Source organism: Dipteris shenzhenensis, chromosome 5, assembly GCF_047967505.1.
Source record: "Dipteris shenzhenensis isolate YYH24624 ecotype China chromosome 5, Dip_SZ_1.0, whole genome shotgun sequence".
NCBI classification, from domain to species: Eukaryota; Viridiplantae; Streptophyta; class Polypodiopsida; order Gleicheniales; family Dipteridaceae; genus Dipteris; species Dipteris shenzhenensis.
This window is the reverse complement of record NC_141600.1, coordinates 2,284,831-2,302,755: the sequence shown is the minus strand read 5'-3', so window position 1 is coordinate 2,302,755 and position 17,925 is coordinate 2,284,831. Positions and strand designations below refer to the sequence as shown.

The 17,925-nt window shown below is 44.6% G+C and overlaps 1 protein-coding gene across 1 annotated transcript in view; it reads left to right on the top strand.

The window, feature by feature from the left end:
* Positions 1-17,925, top strand: part of LOC147901486 (flavin-containing monooxygenase FMO GS-OX-like 4) — a 103,029-nt gene that overhangs the window by 46,880 nt on the left and 38,224 nt on the right. The window contains exons 3-5 of the mRNA XM_087374340.1: positions 5,699-5,857; positions 15,331-15,413; positions 15,517-15,652. Coding sequence (XP_087230466.1) covers positions 5,699-5,857; positions 15,331-15,413; positions 15,517-15,652 — 378 coding nt within the window. The remainder of the gene's footprint in view (positions 1-5,698; positions 5,858-15,330; positions 15,414-15,516; positions 15,653-17,925) is intronic.

Here is a 17,925-nt window from a genome sequence, read left to right as displayed (position 1 = left end):
TGAAATCCTGAGAAAATGGTCACGATATGTGGCCATCTTCGTAGGAAGCTCCGTGGGATGAACCCAAGTGCGAAACGTGTGTAGCTGCAACAAATCTGCCCTGATAACCTGGCTGAGCTCATGTCGAGTGAGAGGGAGGCGAGGGGCATCTATGCTGTATCGAAATGGTGGCAGCCTATCCATATCCAAGCCCAGCGAGGTGAGCCATGTGGAGAGTGTGTGGTACCAACAAAAAGTATGACCTCTCTCCGCTAACATCTGCGAGGATGTCAGTGCTAGCCACGGTAATCGTGCTCTGCCTGCTGCTGAGTCTCCGAGCGCCCTGATCCTATGCAAGTACGTAACTGACTGAAATGCTGCATCTAGCGCTAGGGGTGTAGCTCCGAACTCTGCGAACGTAATCTGATGCGGTACCGTGGGCTTCGCTCTGATCAATCTGGAGAACATGATGATCTGTAACCTCTCTACTCGTCTCCAATCTGCAACCCTGAGATCTCCTGCCCAAAAGGGGCTAGCATACATGACTGCAGGTCTCACCAGCGTATCGAAAAGAGAGAGAGAGAGAGAGAGAGAGAGAGAGACCTTCTTAATATTATGGAAATGCAGTGCCAACCAAAGGTGTGTGTGAGAATGAAATGGAACAGGGACTGCAGACAGCCGATCCAGTTGGGTGGTGGGTCTACTTGACCCAACCCAAGTCGGTGACCCCGGGTCAGGTTGGCTGACCCGGTCGATTGACCCAACCTTGGTCAGCCACAATGGCTTACTTGGTTAGGCCCAGCCAGCTGCCACAAGACCAGCTTGAAACAGGCCCTTAAGCAGCCCTCTAATGTGCCCCCAACACTGGCTAAATTCCCTGGTCAACAGCCCCCAAACTAACTGAGTAAACTCCTTTCCAAGGTGGGCACACCTACACAGAAGCCCTCTCTCTCTCTCTCTCTCTTTTTCCAAGAAAAAGACTTTTATTAAGTATGTAAAAAACCTGCAAGAGGAAGCTCGAAGCGGAAGTACAGCATGCATGGCATGAACAAAAAGACCACCCAAAACGGATCAACATAAAAATCTCAATACAAACTGGAAAGAAACCAAGAGGCTGAAAATGCCACCTCAATTCTGCTATAGGCTCCAAGAAGAAGGGAGAGCCCCTCCATTCACCAAGGAAAACATCCCTCTTGGTAGAGGCTACCTGGGAGGAACCCTTCAGGGTTTCTCAACTGGCCATTAGAGTATGTATGCTATCAGTACAAATACTGGTTATGGTGTGAGAGGGATGGACGTGAGATGCTCTAAATTCTAACATAGAAGCCCTCACTCTCCACAGATGAGATGATCTAAATTCTATCACCCTCTCTGCAACTCAGAGTGTGAAAGTGTGAAGAAGAAAGCTGATGAAGATGCAACCATGGACCCTCCAGCACAGAGAATCACTTGGAAGAGATCACCTGACAACTTGGTTTTTCAAAACACAATGCCACCATGAACAATAAAGAGATTTGCTTGGATTTCATTTCCCATACTAGTGTGCAGTGAATTCCAAGTAAAGAGTGATGATCTGTGAACACATCACGTCCAGGAACCCCGAACAATGAACAAAGAACACATCCTGTGCATAGTCTCTGCGACACCAAGCAATGAACTTGGAACACATCTAGCTCATAGATTTTTCTCCAAAGCTTACCTTACCTGCTAGATTTCAGTTTTATACCAGCCCACAAGCCCTCTCTAGCTGTAGCACACGGCCAGACTTATACCTTAGTGCTAGAAAGATTGTATGAGCTGGTTTTCCTGAGCAAGATCTGCCCTCAGGTCACGTGAAAGCATTGTTTAATGTTTGCACCATTGGGGAGACCCTTTCATAATGGTTTGCACTAGAATCACGGTCCTCCTAATCCTGCTATTCCTCAAGGAAAGCTTCCTCATGATCATTGGTCCACCGCTGCGTGCTCATAGGATGTTCGAGCTTCTTCTCATGGCCCTGAATGATTTCCCACAGACCGTTGTGGATGAACCAAATCTGCATGTATAGCTTCCAATGAGCATAATTTGATCTGTCGAGTTTGTTCTCTTTGTTTATACATGAGGGTGCCATGGATCTACTCCAGCAGTGACACACTTGTGCTGAAGTTGTATGAACGGCTCTTCTGCAAGGGAGGGTGGAGTGGAAAAGAAGAAGGGATAGGGAGGGTGGGCAGGGAAAGAAGAGAAGGGAGGTTAGATGGGAATGTAGGAAGAGAGAAGAGGCTGCTACAATGACTCCTTCACAAAATTCCGAATTTCTTGTTGTCCCTGCTTGCAATAGCCTTCTCCAGCAGTTGCCTGCGTCCCAGACTAACCATACCCTCAGATCACCTTTGACTATGGTTCACCTTCTTCCTGAGCTGTCCACGCTACATGATCTTGTGCAATCACCACACTATCAAGACATGGGTGATGGTTTCATCCATGCGCGATGCAATAAGGGGGTGTGGGATATGGACAGGACAATATCTCGGATTCAGCCAGCAACAAACTCTGGGAGTTTTTTTGTGTGGCCCAATTTTCACGATGAGACGAGTGATGCAGGGCCAATTGAGTAGGGGATGCGGTGCACTTGCTAGGCTTGAGTGCCAGTTTTTTCACTCTCATTTCCAGGATTCCTAGACCAAGTCTCTTCTCTTTGACTGCTTGATCTGCCCAACGAGCATGTATGGCAGTCCTTGCCGAGGGCTTGGTCTATCAAAGGTAGACTGGGCTCGAGTGGAGAGGCTCCAAGTTCTCTTATTGTCATAAATGATCCCAGTCAAGCGTCAGTTCCACACAAGATCATTTGGCTAAGTATGGTGTTTCCCCACTCCAGCAACATTCTAGGTAATCACATCCCTTCATTGAGTTAGGAATTATGGCCCCTTGACCTCAGATTGTTGCAAGTTACTTGGCCACAAAGGTGATGGTATGCCCATACATGCAGATGGTTTGAGAGCATGGGACTCCACATGGACAGATTGCTCCCCTTTTTGCCCCCTCTATTCTGCTCGCTTTGTCACGAGGCTAATTAGGTTATCGGGAGGATCTCATACAACTACTCACATACAGAACTTGGTTAGGCCCTAGCAAGCTCAACTTCTACAGAGATCATTGCTTATGGATGTCATAGGAGGGCTTCATTGATCCGCTAGGCTATGCCTGGATCCACCTCCCCCACTTTTTGAGGATTCGATTGGCCCAGTTCTGTGTTTCCTCACATCGACTATGCATCGGTTGAGGGCATTCCTAGAGAGGGCTGCATATGCACCCTATGCGATCTTCATGAGTTTGAGTTAGAGGAGCACTTGGCTTTCAGATGCCTTGTGTACTATGAGATCCAAGGTCGTCACCACTATCCCTTTAGAGATGGAATCGAATCCCTCTCCAACCTCTTGGTTCACCCGGATCAGAGACGTTTGGTGGCCTTCATTAACGAGGCCATACAATGCAAAGACTAGTTGCTCAAGGCACATATACAAGATGAGGATGCTCAGCCATATTCCACCCAAAGGGATGGCATAGACCAATAGTCCTGAGGGAGATGGGATAGCCGAGTCTTGGAGCAAGAGATATGACAAACTTGTTGCTACATAGATCAAGCTTGGGGATCTTCCCTCCATGTTTGCTAGACCAGAGGCACAGTCAGCAGGTGTGACTGTGGCACTTGTTTGATGTAGACCACAGCTAGGAGGCCATAGCGGACCACACAGATTGACCACCGTGAGCACTCTATCATGAGTTTCATGTCACCCGCCACCCCAGCCACCGTTGGAGCCTCTCTCTGCCAAGACCCTCTTATCCATTCTTAGTCACCCTATGGGCTTGGTTCTGCAAACATCATACAAAGGACCAGCACAATGATACCACATTACACATGGGTTTCAAAGAGTTTTTGTACTTGTATTTGTCTCCCGTTTAGTGGCTCCACCCATCATCTCATCGTATTGGGTTTTTCCAATCTCATAGACCCTTCGATCTTTCAAAGACTTGAATAAACTTTCTTTCTTTCTACATCCTCACTGGAGGGATCTCACAAATGTGTGGTGGATCTCTAGCTACTCATATAACCTTGACTGCTAGATTTTAGGGGTTGGTGAGACAGATGGTGGCAACCTGTGAGGACGTTCCTACTAGTGTTTTTTTTTTTTTGGTCCTGCAGAAGCCCCCCCCCCAAAAAAAAAAGAACAAAAACACAAAAAAAAAACAAAAACAAACAAACAAAATCCCCCGCAAAGAAGGAGCAGCTAAGCGGCCTATCCTACCAAGATTTAACTTGAGAAATGATACCCTAAATTGGTAACGGTGCTCTAAACTTGTTGGAGAAAATTATCCGTACACTTTACTAAATGGTGCAAAAAACATGATACATATCTAAATCATGTCTTGCCATTTGATTTGATATGCTAGATGACCCCATTTGGATTTGTCAATCAAAAGATATATGCTATCAAAGTTTGGCTGGTTTTGGTGATCAACAAAAAAAACAAGAATGCGATGGCTCCCCAGCTTTTTGTCCCATGAGCACCTATTTTTCTAAAATTTGTCTTTAAGAAAGATATGGTTCCTACCCACCTTGATGAGCCCATATTAGTGATCCCTCACGTCAGCAAAAGGGTTCAAAAAAGAAAGTGAGATTCTATTGTAGTAGATGAGTTATTTTGGTGTATACACTCATCTTCATTCAACTAGTTTGCTGCTCACAGTGGACTTCTAGCTTGTATTGAGGGTTTCCTCCCTCCATTCCTTTTCTTGTATATCTGGTTTATTCCTGTAATCAATCAATTGATTTGGGTTCTTGAGAGTATCTTCGTGTGCATGTTTTAGTCAGTGTGTCCACCACACATGTCCCTTTGCTCTGGCATTTGAATTCATTGTGCTTTTGAAAGAAGTTACCGTCATGTACTGTCACATTCTTGAAGACAAAAAGCACCAATGGTGTGTTTATGTTCATCTCTAGCTAGAATTTTTCCTTTGTCTTGAGACACTAATCATGTCGTCATCCTCCATCCCTCTGGGGTCTTTCCATGCTAGTGTGATGGCTTGATGAGTGCCTTATATGGCTTCGAAATATCCACAAGTGTAATGTTTCTGGTTTAGATCTCCCTAGCCAGTCCTTAGTAGCATTGCCATTTTTAATAGTTTGGGGACTGAGGATATGGAAAATAGCGTGCAACTATGCATATTTCAGAGTATATTTAAATGGTGCCAACCATATAGTTTCTTTACGCACATCAATATCTCCAGCTTCATGTGTTTTCATAGTCTTTAAGCACTTTGAGCATGTTTCAAACCCCTAGTCCTTCAGAGCATCTTCTAGTTTGTGCTTCCTTTTCCAAGAAATTTTTTGTTGAAGCTCATTGGTATCTAGTCACCTCTTCTCCTATGTTTTGAAAGCAAAACCAAGACAATTTGGGCCAGGGAATTCTCAATGGCAACCACATTCCATCTATATTTGTGAGGTGAGCATTCTTACCTTTTTTGTCACAGAGAAACAAATTTGGAAAATGAAGGTAGTTTTCTGCAATTGTAGAAACTTCAGTGCGAATTTTTTGGGCATGAAACAAGTCCCGTGTCTACAACTTTTTTTTTCTGTGGAATATGTGGAACTTAATGATAGCATGTCCAACTGGTTGTGAATTGATATGGCACTATTTTTATTTCCCATGTCCACTTATGTATGGTTAATTGGTTTCAGGTGGTGGTGGTTATTGGAAATTCGTCAAGTGGGGTTGACATTGCTAGAGAAATAGCAACAGTGGCAAGTGAAGTACATTGGGCAGGGAGAAAGTGGGATACATCTACTGATATGAAGAAGCATGTTGGTCCTTCAAATAATATAAGGTTGCATCTCATGGTATTTTACAACCTATTGAGAATGAAAATATGTCATTGCACTTTATATCTTGGATAGTTGAGGTCTTTTAGAGTGCCGTTCAGTTTGTCACACTATATTCGTTCTGACTTGATACTTTTAAAAACCTCAATTGTACGTGCTTTGGATGCATATTGCTGCGCTGATGTGTTGCATGGTTTCTCATGCAATCGATTATATAGACATGTTCTTGATTTTTTTTCTTCTTCAGGTTCTTGTTCTTCCTTTTTGTTGTTGAGTTGGATTGTATAAGCTTAGTAAGCAACCAAATTAGTTTTACTTTCTACTTTTAGGTTCATTTCACATGTCTTGTAAACTTCCTTGTCCCCTTTGTCCTGCGCCGCCTCCTTCCCTTGGCTCCCCATGCTCTCTCATCTGTTTAATCTAGAGAATAAGGGCCATCTCTCAGGAGGTGGAAAGGGGTAGATGGACATGAGCCAGAATTCCAAGGGACGCGAGAACTTGCAAAATCCGCCCACAAGGGAGGTAGAAAATCAAGAACACACTCTTCTCCATTGCCGAGTGTACAAGCACATCAGAGAAAAATATGGCACCAATGCTGCCAGTCTCAAAACCCTCCTAGAACAGCCTGCCAAACAACGGTGCGCTTAGCTAAAGGGGCACGGCAGCAAAGTCCTCTTTCACCTTAGAGTTGTGTCTTTATGTTAGAGGTATATAACGAGTTGTACATCAAAACCATTTGATGTTTGTAATAGTATTTTTTAAGCTTTCTTGGGCTCTCCTTATTCTTTGTCTCTCTGTCTCTCTGTCTCTGTCTCTCTCTCTTATGAGAGCAGCATGGACTGATGCCACAGGTCACCAAGATCAAAAGAGCACAAACACTTGTTACAGACTTCTATGCATCTGAGTTAGCTTCTGGTGAGGCTGAGGGAGAGGAGCTTGATGAGATGAGAGCATCATGGATTAGCTGTGGGAGTGTCCACCACGATGCTGCTTGACGAGAGAGACACACTCCACGTGCGATGCACACTTTACCTAGTGCTGAAATTTGCAAAAATTTGGAGATATTTGAGACTAGGGTGCGCTAGATTTTGGAGATTAGGGTAAGGCATGTACTTTGTCCTGGAGCTTGTTTTTTCCAGATATCCATTCAGCCTTTTCTTTTCCCATTCCTCTTTGTTGCTATTTTCTTTTCTCCATTCCTCTTGCATATTCCCTCCGTGTTTTTTTATCTCAGCTAATAGCAATAGCACGAAAATGCTCATGAGGAGGGAAGGATTCAAACATTTGAGGATGGATGAGATTGTCACATCTCCAAGGAGGAGACCCGACCACTGTATGGGGGTTCCTATCGGAGGGGAAGCCACCTATCCCCATCACTGACCCAGATGTCTGGCACATGTATGCATGTTCCCCCTTTATGATGTCCAAAGGCAAACACCACGGGACATGTCCTCTATGCCCAAGCCCACCACTTGTTACTTGTTTACCACACAGAATGTGCGCTGCACTCCGTCAACTACACAACTGGAAAGCAAAGGATCATGAGGGTCTACGGTCTGAGCACTTTGGGCATGGGTAGGTCTTAGTTCTGGTCCTAGCACATGTGTTCAACCATGCTGTTTGTCATGGTTTCCCACCCGCTTGGAACACTACCACTATTGTACCGATACACAAAGCCGGTGACCCTATGGAGACTGGGAACTACCGCACCCTCATGAGTGGTCATACTCTGGCCAAGATCTATGGATCAGTTCTAGAGAGGGAGCTCAGTAGTCACATAGAGGCTCGGGGGCAGCGGGCACTAGGACAAGCAAGATTTCAGAGGCAACATTCTACCTTAGATCACATATTCACTTTGAGAGCTATCATTGATGAGGCAAGATCCAGACAACAGAAAGTCTACACATGTATGATAGACTTTCGGAAGGCCTTGACACTATCCCGCGATCCAACATAATCAGGAGACTACAGGAGATGCAGATCCCAAAGGCACTGATTTGGGGTGTAGTGAGCTTATTTGAGTCAGTCAGAGGTAGAGTACGTGCTCCAGGCGGTCTATCAGACTCGGTCGAGAGCACGATTGGAGTGAAGCAGGGCTGTCCACTTTCAACGACTCTCATTGGACTCTACATCGATGAGATCACATCTTTCATAGATCGCCTAGGAGGCGAGCGATCACTATTGGCTGACCTCATGATACATATATTGCTATACACTGATGACATAGTCTTGATATCGTCCTCAGCGGAAGGGCTGCAGAGACACCTTGAGGCCTCTAGGGTGTTTGGGAGAGAGAGAGAGACACTTGATAGTCAACCTTAGGAAAACCAAGGTTGTGGTCTTCAACACCTCACATGCAGTGACTCGTCGACTCAGCTTCACCTATCGTGGTGAGCCAGTGGTGGAGATAGTGTAGTCCAACACATGTTTGGGAGTAGTCTTCATAGGACCCCTTTTCACGATGACCCATGCAGCCCAAGCACGACTCACACAAGGGGGGGGTGCTTGGCCCGACTAGAGAGACAATGCTTCTAGGGAAACTTTCAGGATCCACCAACAAAGAGCTGGCTCTTCAACACACTGGTACAACCGACGGCCATGTATGCAACACCCTTGTGGGGGTGTGATCTACCGAAGACCCAGTGGAGTAAATTTGAGCGGCTACAATTGACTATGGGGTCTAGGGTGATTCAAAGTAAGCCCTCAGTTCCACATGAGATAGTATGGGCAGAGTTTGCCATGACCCCCTTACAGATTGATGTCATCTTTCAGACAGTGGCTTTCCTTGATGGAGATTACCGAGACAGTTTGCCATGACCCCCCTATAGATTGATGTCATCTTTTAGACTTACCGTGATGGAGATTACCGGGACTGGCCTTGGAGTCATCCAGACGACTAGCAGAGAGTGGAGCAGACACATGGTATGCACAGATATCCACATGGTTTACCAGGCACGATATCTAGACGGACAGGCTCCCCCCTTTTCAGTACAGCATGGACGCACCCTCCGAGTCGATCACGCAAGATGTGATCAACCGTATCATACGGTTAGATCTCCTTTAGCTTCATACGTCCCGGACTTGGGGGGACCACCGCGACCACTTCCTGTGAGTATCAGAGGAGGGTTTCATCATCATACCCTAGTATCTCAAGGACATAGGAGTCTCGCATGCACTGAGGATTGCCATTGGACAGATGTGCGTTTCATCCCATCAGTTGAAGATCGAGATGGGGAGAGTAGTAGTCATACCCAAAGAGCATTGGATATGTATGCTTTGCACAGTAGGAGTGATTAAGACAGAGTAGCATTTCCTATGTGCTTGCCTAGCCTATTATCAGATCAGGGGATGATACGATTGCCTCTACCATTAGGGTAGCGGCTTCGGCCCACTCTCACGATTGATCCACTTCCAGGATTGGCCTATACCTACTTGAGATGCGCCGACACAGGGAGTAGTAGGAGGTAATCAAACCACATGACAGAGAGCTGATAGAGCATTGCGACACGTCACAAACTTCTATGCATTTGAGTCAGCCCCAAGACACACCGGGATGGAGGGGACGCAGAGACCACATGCAGCACGAAGAGTGACCAGAGCACACTCTATTGAGGTCCGTCCTATCACAGCTTTCCTCAGGGGAGACCACCCGAGATGAGGGGTCCCCTTGAACATAGCCCAGCAAGTTCAAAGATTGAGGAGACCATGTCTCCCTTCCGCCATCACAGCATGAGATAGCCCGACAGACGCAGATCTGAGACATTTTTGCCACTCACAGACGAGACACCACGGTGCCGAGCTTTGGCTTCTAAGCCCGAGTCTCATCTCTCAGCATACTTCATCTCTCAGTTGGTTGCTAGTCTCTGGGTTATATCTAATTTTGCTCGAGCTATTGAGCTCTGTAGAGTTATTAGTTTATTAGTTTAGCAATCTTAGCACTCAACAAGGGCCTTAGCGCGCCCTTTGCTCCAACCCACTGAGTCTTGTATGAGATCATCCTTTTTGGTGTACTTTGTACCTTGTCCTAGAGGCCCACGAGGCCTTTTGCGGATGTTAATACATCTTTCTTTCTTTCTTTCTCTCTCTCTCTCTCTAATGCATTGAGGACCGCCATTGAATAGATGTGGGCTTCATCCCATCAGCTGAGGATTGAGATAGGGGGAGCAACATGCATATCCAGAGAGCAACAGATCTGCATGTTATGCACCCTGGGAGTGATTGAGACAGAGGAGTATTTTCTCTATGCCTGCCTAGCCTACTATGAGATCAGCGGACAATACCACTGTCTCTATCAGAATGGGAGTAGCTTCGGCCCACTATCATGATTAATCTACTTCCATGACTAGGTCTGCATTGGGCTCTATTTGCTTGAGATGCGCTGACATAGGGAGACTCTGCTATGACAGATCAGAGAGCAGCAAGAGGTGACCAGATCACAGGATACATAGGTTGACTAGACATAGTGACGTGGCACAGATTTTTACGCAATTGAGTCAGCTCCAGGACACAGCGGGGTGGAGGAGGAGAAGTTACTTGATATGCGGGCAGTTTGGATTACCGAGAGAGGGACATAGAGGCGCCTCATGATATGGAGAGCGACTAGAGCACATTCTATTGAGGTCCGGCATATCACAACTTTCCTCAAAGGAGACCGTCCGAGACAAGGGGCCACTTACAACATAGCTTAGCGGGTTCAGAGATCGAGGAGACCACGTTTCGCTCTGCCACCACAGCATGAGACAACAGACGCAGATCCGAGACATTTCACCGCTCACAGACAACCCACCACAGTGCCAGGTTTCGGTTTCTGCGTCCCAATTCTTAACTTTTTTCAGATTGCATACGTTTTGTACTTGCTCGAGTTATTGAGCTCTTTATTTCAGCATATACTTAGCAAGGGTCTTAGTGCACCCATGGCTTCAGTCCATTGAGCCTTGTATGAGTTTTTCCTTGTGGTGTACATTGCACTTTGTGCCATAGGCCCTCGAGGCCTCCCGTGGACGTTAATATATCTTTTGTTCTTTCTTTCTTTCTCCCGCCGCATAGCCTCTCATCGCCCATCTCTGCTTTTCTCTATCCGCCACCCATGCCTCTCTCTCCCCGTCACGTAGCCTCACATAGCCCATCGCTCAGCACTTCGTAGCCCCTTGTAGCCTGACTGTTGTCAGCAGCACTGCCACATTAGCCAGTAGCACCAGTACCAAGAGCAGCATGGCCACAGGAGTCACAGACATCGTCAAACCCAACCTCAGAGCCCCTGGCTCAGTCTGGGGTGTTAGCTTCAGCAAAGGGGCCTCCAATGCATGCACAGGCCGTCATGGAGTCCTCGAAGGAGTTTCCGAAGGTGAAGACCTTTGTCTCAAACCCTATCAGTAAACCCTCCTACACTGATATCGCAGCAACACCCAACCCTTATACATTGCATTATAGGCGAAGGATCGGCTCAGACCCACAGGAACATATTTTCTACAGCAGGAAGTTAGCTGAGGCTCCAGCTTGCAGCCTTCGGAAGAAAGGTGAAGGACACGGAGAATAATGGCAAAAAGGAAATCATTGCAGAAGCATTACAAGAGTGTAGCACAGCTCCACCAGCACCAGCACTTGTATGGTCACAGAGATGATCTCCACCCAAGTCATTTCAGGCAAGAAGGAGATGGCCATCATGGTCAGCAACAACAAAATCAATAAAGTAGACCTTTACGTAGAAGTCAAAGAACAGGAAGCATAACACATAACATGAAAATACTACGCATTGGAGGGCTATAAGAGGATTGCATTAAGTGCTCAAAGATGAAGAGGGGTACACACATGTGGAAAAATTCACATGTCTCAAGAAGGAGATACCACAAGTTGATTGGGATGAAAATGATATTAGTTGTATCACTCAGATAGGTACACATGCACAAGTTTATTTCAAGAGGAGGGTAGGAAGAGTCAAGATTCTCTGACATACAAATAAGCTGAAGGATACAAGGGTATGGATATTTGAAGAGCTAACTCCAACTCAGCTCAAACAAAGGAATATTGAACTCACTAAAGTGAAGGATGCACGCAAAGCTGGAAAATGGGCAGTCTACCGAGGTGGATTGGCATTAATTAGAGCCTTCACATCTAAACCCCAAGGCCCTCAATCTTAAACTGATGTAATGAAGGCCATTTTATGATAGAACCTGATTTTAGATGTCTGCTATAATAACTTGGAGATGAGATGCCATGTGCACTCCTTGAATCTCTGGTCTATCCAGATGTTGTAAGTCATTTTGACATTTTGCTTTTTGTCCCATAGGCCCATGAGGCCTCCCATGGACGCTAATCTCTGTCTCTCTGTCTCTCTCTCTCTTCCGAGACGTCTGCCAAGACGTGCTGATTTCTCTGGCCTACATAGCATCATGGTGGATATATTGGGATGAGCGGGAGAGAGCAATATCTCAGATAGTTTATATTTAAAGATTTTTTCTCATAATTTCATTTCTACCCCGAATTAGAATAGAGTTGATTCCAATATTGTCTTGTTCTCTTTCACTGATGAGACTCCATCAGTTACATATATATTGGTTTTGGTCTCATAGGCCACTTTGGCCTCTTGTGGACGCTAATATACCCCCCCCCCCCCCCCCCCCCCTCCTTCTCTCTCTCTCCCTCTCTCTCTCTCTCTCTCTCTCTCTCTCTCTCTCTGTGCGCAGTACAAGGGTGCAAAACCAACATGGCTTGGACCCCTGGTTGGATTTTCATTTCATAGTGAAAATCTGAGTACAGAGCAGCTAGAGGTTGCTTATACAAAACACTGCCTCTTCTTCCTGCCTGGTGCCCACACTGCATCATCTCCCTGCCCGCTCCCCGCGTTGCCTCTCTTGGCGCTGCATCTTTTCCCTACCTGCTGCCTCCTCTTCTGTTAGCTTCTGCCCACTGCCTCCTCTTGGCATTGCCTTCTCTTTGGACAACCTTTGATGATATGGTGACTCTTCTTCTCAAAAAAGATCGCCGAAACAAAGAATCTCCGCTCTTTACGTCAGGCATTGAAGAGGCTCTTGCCTCCACTAGCAAATGGAAAGCCCATAAGAACATCACGTGCAGTTATTGTAAGCGCAAGGGCCATATTGAAGCACATTGCTCTACAAAGAAAGCAAAAGAACAAGACCAGCCTCATGCCAACTTGGTTGAAGGAGAGGAGACCCCAGAGGAGATTCTAGTCATCGACCAAGCACTATTTGCCCATGTCACCCTCATTGAGGATGACAACCCATATGTATTCTGATTTCTCTTATGTGAGTCAATAAAGGTCCTCTGCCTTGAGTAGTCCCTCTAAAATGATGTATGCTTTTGTGGCTTTGGTGTCAATAAGGTTACTCTGACCTGGTTAGTCCCCCAAAAATGATTGTAGCGGGTGTTTACTCTTATGGCTATGCAAGACTCCTACCTAGTTCAGAGTAAGGGGGGTGACGAGGGATGGTTCTCACTGTCGGTCGCAAGCTGATTGAGAAGTCACTATCATACGGGAGGTGTTGGATAGTTGGACTTCCTTTTTGCAGTATTACGGTGGAGGGGGGATAAGTCTACTCCTTGCGTGTTGGGTCTCACACTCTTTGCTCTAAGGGGGGATGTTGGAGAGAGCATAGTCAAAGACTATGTTTTAGTGTGTACTAGGAACTAGTTCATGAGTCTTTGTGTGAAAGAGTGCCATGTGGCATCTTGGGAGTTATCCCATATACATATGGTACTTAAGTGTGTGTGTCCACTCCATATGAGTGTTGTACTTTCACTTGTCACATCAATCAACTCAAGTGGAACTTTTGGTCATGTAAGTGATTTCCTTTGGTTCTTGCGTTTCTTTCCATTTCCATCTCCTTTCATTTCTATTTTAAGTTATGTTTCCTTCATTCTAGCTCCCTTGCCTCCTTTCCACCTTCTTCCTGTTCCTTTACTCTCCATGCTTAGCAAGTACCAAGTGTCAACTGTCTAGTTGCTATGTAAGCTCATGCCATGGGTAGGGTCTCTCTGGGGCCTTCCAACACCCATGATCAATCCCTTAGCTCCATGAGAATAGGGCATTTTTACCCCTTCCTTAGCTCCATGAGAATAGGGCATTTTTACCCCTCTTGACACCTGTAACAATTTACTGAAGCACACCACCATGGCACCCATTAATTGTTAGCTCTTGCATGCAAAATATAATTCTAGACTAGTCCTAGTCTCTGTGGGTGTCCCCACCAAGCAAACCGGTGCACACCAAAATGAAAGTACTATGGTTGATCGAGGTCAACCCACTTTGACCGTGGTTAAGAATTTTGACTGAGGTCAAAATACTTAACCCTAATCAGATCTCTTTGACCGTAGTCAGCACAAATACTCTGGTTGACTCTAGTCAATCCTCTTGGCCTAAACCAAGTCTCCTTGACCAAAGTCAGGCCTTCTTGTTACCTCCAACAAGTATATTAAAATATGCTGCAGCTGCTCCGTTGAGAACCTGGTCTGCTTTCATCTTCTTTATGGCATCTTCTATATCTATCAAAATTTCTACCTTTTTTTACTTCCTTAGGACAATACTGTGCTTTGTGATATTATCTTATAATTGTTGAGTGTTATCCTCAAATAGTCCCTCTAAACAACAAAACAAGGTTCTACAAACTGGAGCTATCACTACAAGGTATTGGTCCGTTTCTGACACTAATGCCGACGGAAATTACACTCTTTTTTTTTGGCAAGCGCAAAGGTTAGAAAATAGTTAGAATAAGTGTTGGAAAATGTGCTTTGGTATATACCAACAAGAAAATTATCGGTATATACCGACACTGATAAAGCATCGGTATATACCGACCCTCTATGTTTTGGTGCTCTTAACAAAGATGGACCATAAAGGAGTTTTTAGAGTACAAGTCAAAGAATAGACAAAACAACACTTCTTTCGGTACCTAGTTTTGACTGCCAAAATGGATGCTTAGAGGGAGGGCTAGAAAATGCTTGAAAAGATGCTCCAAAATTAGATCCTCTTAGCTGACAAGCATTTTTAAGGTAATATTGGATTGTGGAGGAGCCTTTAGAGCTCGAGTCAAAGACTAGACAAAACAACACCTCTTTAGGCACCTACTTTTGACCACCAAAATGGATTGTTAGAGGGAGGTGCCTAGAAACTTGCTTGAAAAGATGCTTCAATATTAGATCCTCTTAATTGACAATCTATTTTAGGTAAATTTGGGTGGCACCCTAGATTTTAACGATTTCTATTTTGGTCCTATGAATTAATTAATTCTTTTGCTTGTCTCTGTAAAGGGGGCTGGCTTTGAAAAAGTGAAGGAAGGTACAAGTTTGTCAGCTCATACCTAAATGTTGGTCTTTATACGAATTGAAAGTAGGCTCATATTCTCTTACTAAGCATCATGTCCTTTTCTTATTCATCTGTATTTAAACATGGTTTCCATCTTCCTTTTCAGTAACTTAAAAGAGTCTCCACGATGCATCTTCTAATGCATGCAAAGCTGATGAAAATATGACAGGTTGAATCGGCTCACGAAGATGGCACTCTCAAATTCCAAGATGGGGCTTCAGTTGTTGCTGATGTTATTTTGTACTGCACAGGGTGAGTTGTTCTTTTTCTTTTTTATTTGGGAGAATTTGTCACTTATGTCAACCACTCATAAGAAGACCATATTAATAGCATTCATGGTGTGTCTATTGTATAGGTATGCTTTCTCTTTCCCATTTTTGGACACACACGACATAGTAAAAGTTAATAATAATTGTGTTGGACCTCTCTACCAGCATGTATTTCCACCATTATTGGCACCATCCCTCTCTTTCATTGGCCTCCCTTTCAAGGTATGGTGGAACTTTGCATTTTGATGTTTTGTCATTGAATGATCAATGATGCTTAGGTGGCCTAAACCAGTTAGTGAACTTTTTTGATGTTGATGTGCATGTTCTTTTGTGCATCCATGTAGGAAAAAACCCTCATGCTGCCTTATTCTTTATTTGGTGAAATCCTCTTACATTCAATCAAAATGCTTATTAAGATTTTCCATCTTTTCGCCCATTTAAGAGCATGTTGTGTTGGTATATACTTGGCCTTTAAGGCAATTGACTTGAAAGATATTTATGTACATTTTTCTTGTATGGTGTGCTTCCACCTTCAAGAGTACAGGTTCTGTTTTGGTTGGTGTTGTTGTATCATTGCTCTTTGATGTTTTGTACATTGCTATTGGAGAAAATCCTTTTTCTTGGTTTTCATCTATGAAATCTACGTAGAATTCAGACGCGGGCTTAAGCTCTTCTCATTTTTGGGAGGCTTCACATTGGGCTATACAGAGTGGCCAGAGGCTTGCCATTCTAATCTTTTGATTTTGGGAAATCTTACCATAGAGTAGATTGATCTTTTTGGAGGGTACCCTTCTATGCTTTGTATTTTTAGCTACTTGGATCACACGGGTTTCTTCTTTGTACAAATCAGTCCATAGGTAGGTGTTCATTAGAGGGGACACGGGAGGGTTTCATATCTCTAGATCAGTCTGACAGGGATGCCCTCTTGCTCCTTTCTCGTATTTATTTGTGGCTTAAGCGACGAGCATCTTCTTGAGTTCTCAAGCATACATTATTGGGATGAGGAGATTTTGGTCAGTTAGCTTGTTGATGACACGATGGTTTTTTTTAATGCCACTTCATGGAATTTCACTTCTTTCATGGCAACCTTGGATTTATTTTGGTAGCAGGTGCACATATTAATTGGAATAAATCCAATGGTTTTTGGATTATTGACGAGGACACTCCATATTGAGGAGCTGATTTTGGTTTCACTTGGATTTAGAGGGGTTTTTTTGTCAGATACTTGGGTGGCTAAGTCGGAGTGGGCATCTCTCCTTCGCAGCATTTTGCTCCTTTGTTGGAGAGCATCAGGAGGAAACCCTTGTTTGGAGTTCATCCAAGCTCGACATTCCTTCCAAGATGGTTGTGGTCCAGTTACTACTGGCCACGGCTTGGTTTGTTCACCCTTGTTGGTGTTCTCAAGCATACATTATTGGGATGAGGAGATTTTGGTCAGTTAGCTTGTTGATGACACGGTGGTTTTTTTTAATGCCACTTCACGGAATCTCACTTCTTTCATGGCAACCTTGGATTTATTTTGGTAGCAGGTGCACATATTAATTGGAATAAATCCAATGGTTTTTGGATTATTGACGAGGACACTCCATATTGAGGAGCTGATTTTGGTTTCACTTGGATTTAGAGGGGTGTTTTTGTGAGATACTTGGGTTGCTAAGTCAGAGTGGGCATCTCTCCTTCGCAGCATTTTGCTCCTTTGTTGGAGAGTATTAGGAGGAAACCCTTGTTTGGAGTTCATCCAAGCTCGACATTCCTTCCAAGATGGTTGTGGTCCAGTTACTACTGGCCACGGCTTGGTTTGTTCACCCTTGTTGGTGCCATTCTAGGGATTTCATCATGCAGCTTAAAAGGCCTATAAGGAATTTTCTATTGAATGGGCTTGATGGTTTGTCAAACACCAGAGCCAGGGTGGCATGGAAGACCTTGATCCTCCCCATGCAGAAAGGAGGCCTCAATATCATGGATCTAGACTTGCAATGCAAGGCTTGCTCTGCAAGGCAGTGTTTGGGGGGCTTTTGCTAGGACAAGAACCTTGGAAAGACGTTGTCATTTGATGCATACAGTCTCATTCTCCTTCTATGGATGGGGATTGTTTACCTCAGCCCAATGATCATGGGAGACCACTTGCTACGAAAAGAGTTTGCCCAAACTTTCTCACCCTTACTAGCTCCTTTGCATCCCTTCCTTTCTAGGTTATCAGATCTACTTTATTCCCAATCTCATCTGATTAAAATTTTTGAGAAATTGATCATGGATTGGTTTCTAGGAGGGTTTTCCCAACTCTTGTATCTACAGGATAGTGGAAGCTGATATCTACTTTGGAGTACAAAGAGGCAGAGATTCTAGCTGAGATTGAACTCTTGGATGTTACATTGTTGCAGATTCTTCTTGTTTCATCGAAAATTAGTGCCATTTGAGGGTGTTAGGTGCTTTTTCAGAGCATCTTTATTATTCCATGTAGGATTGTCATGAAGGAGCCACCACTTGGGAAGAAT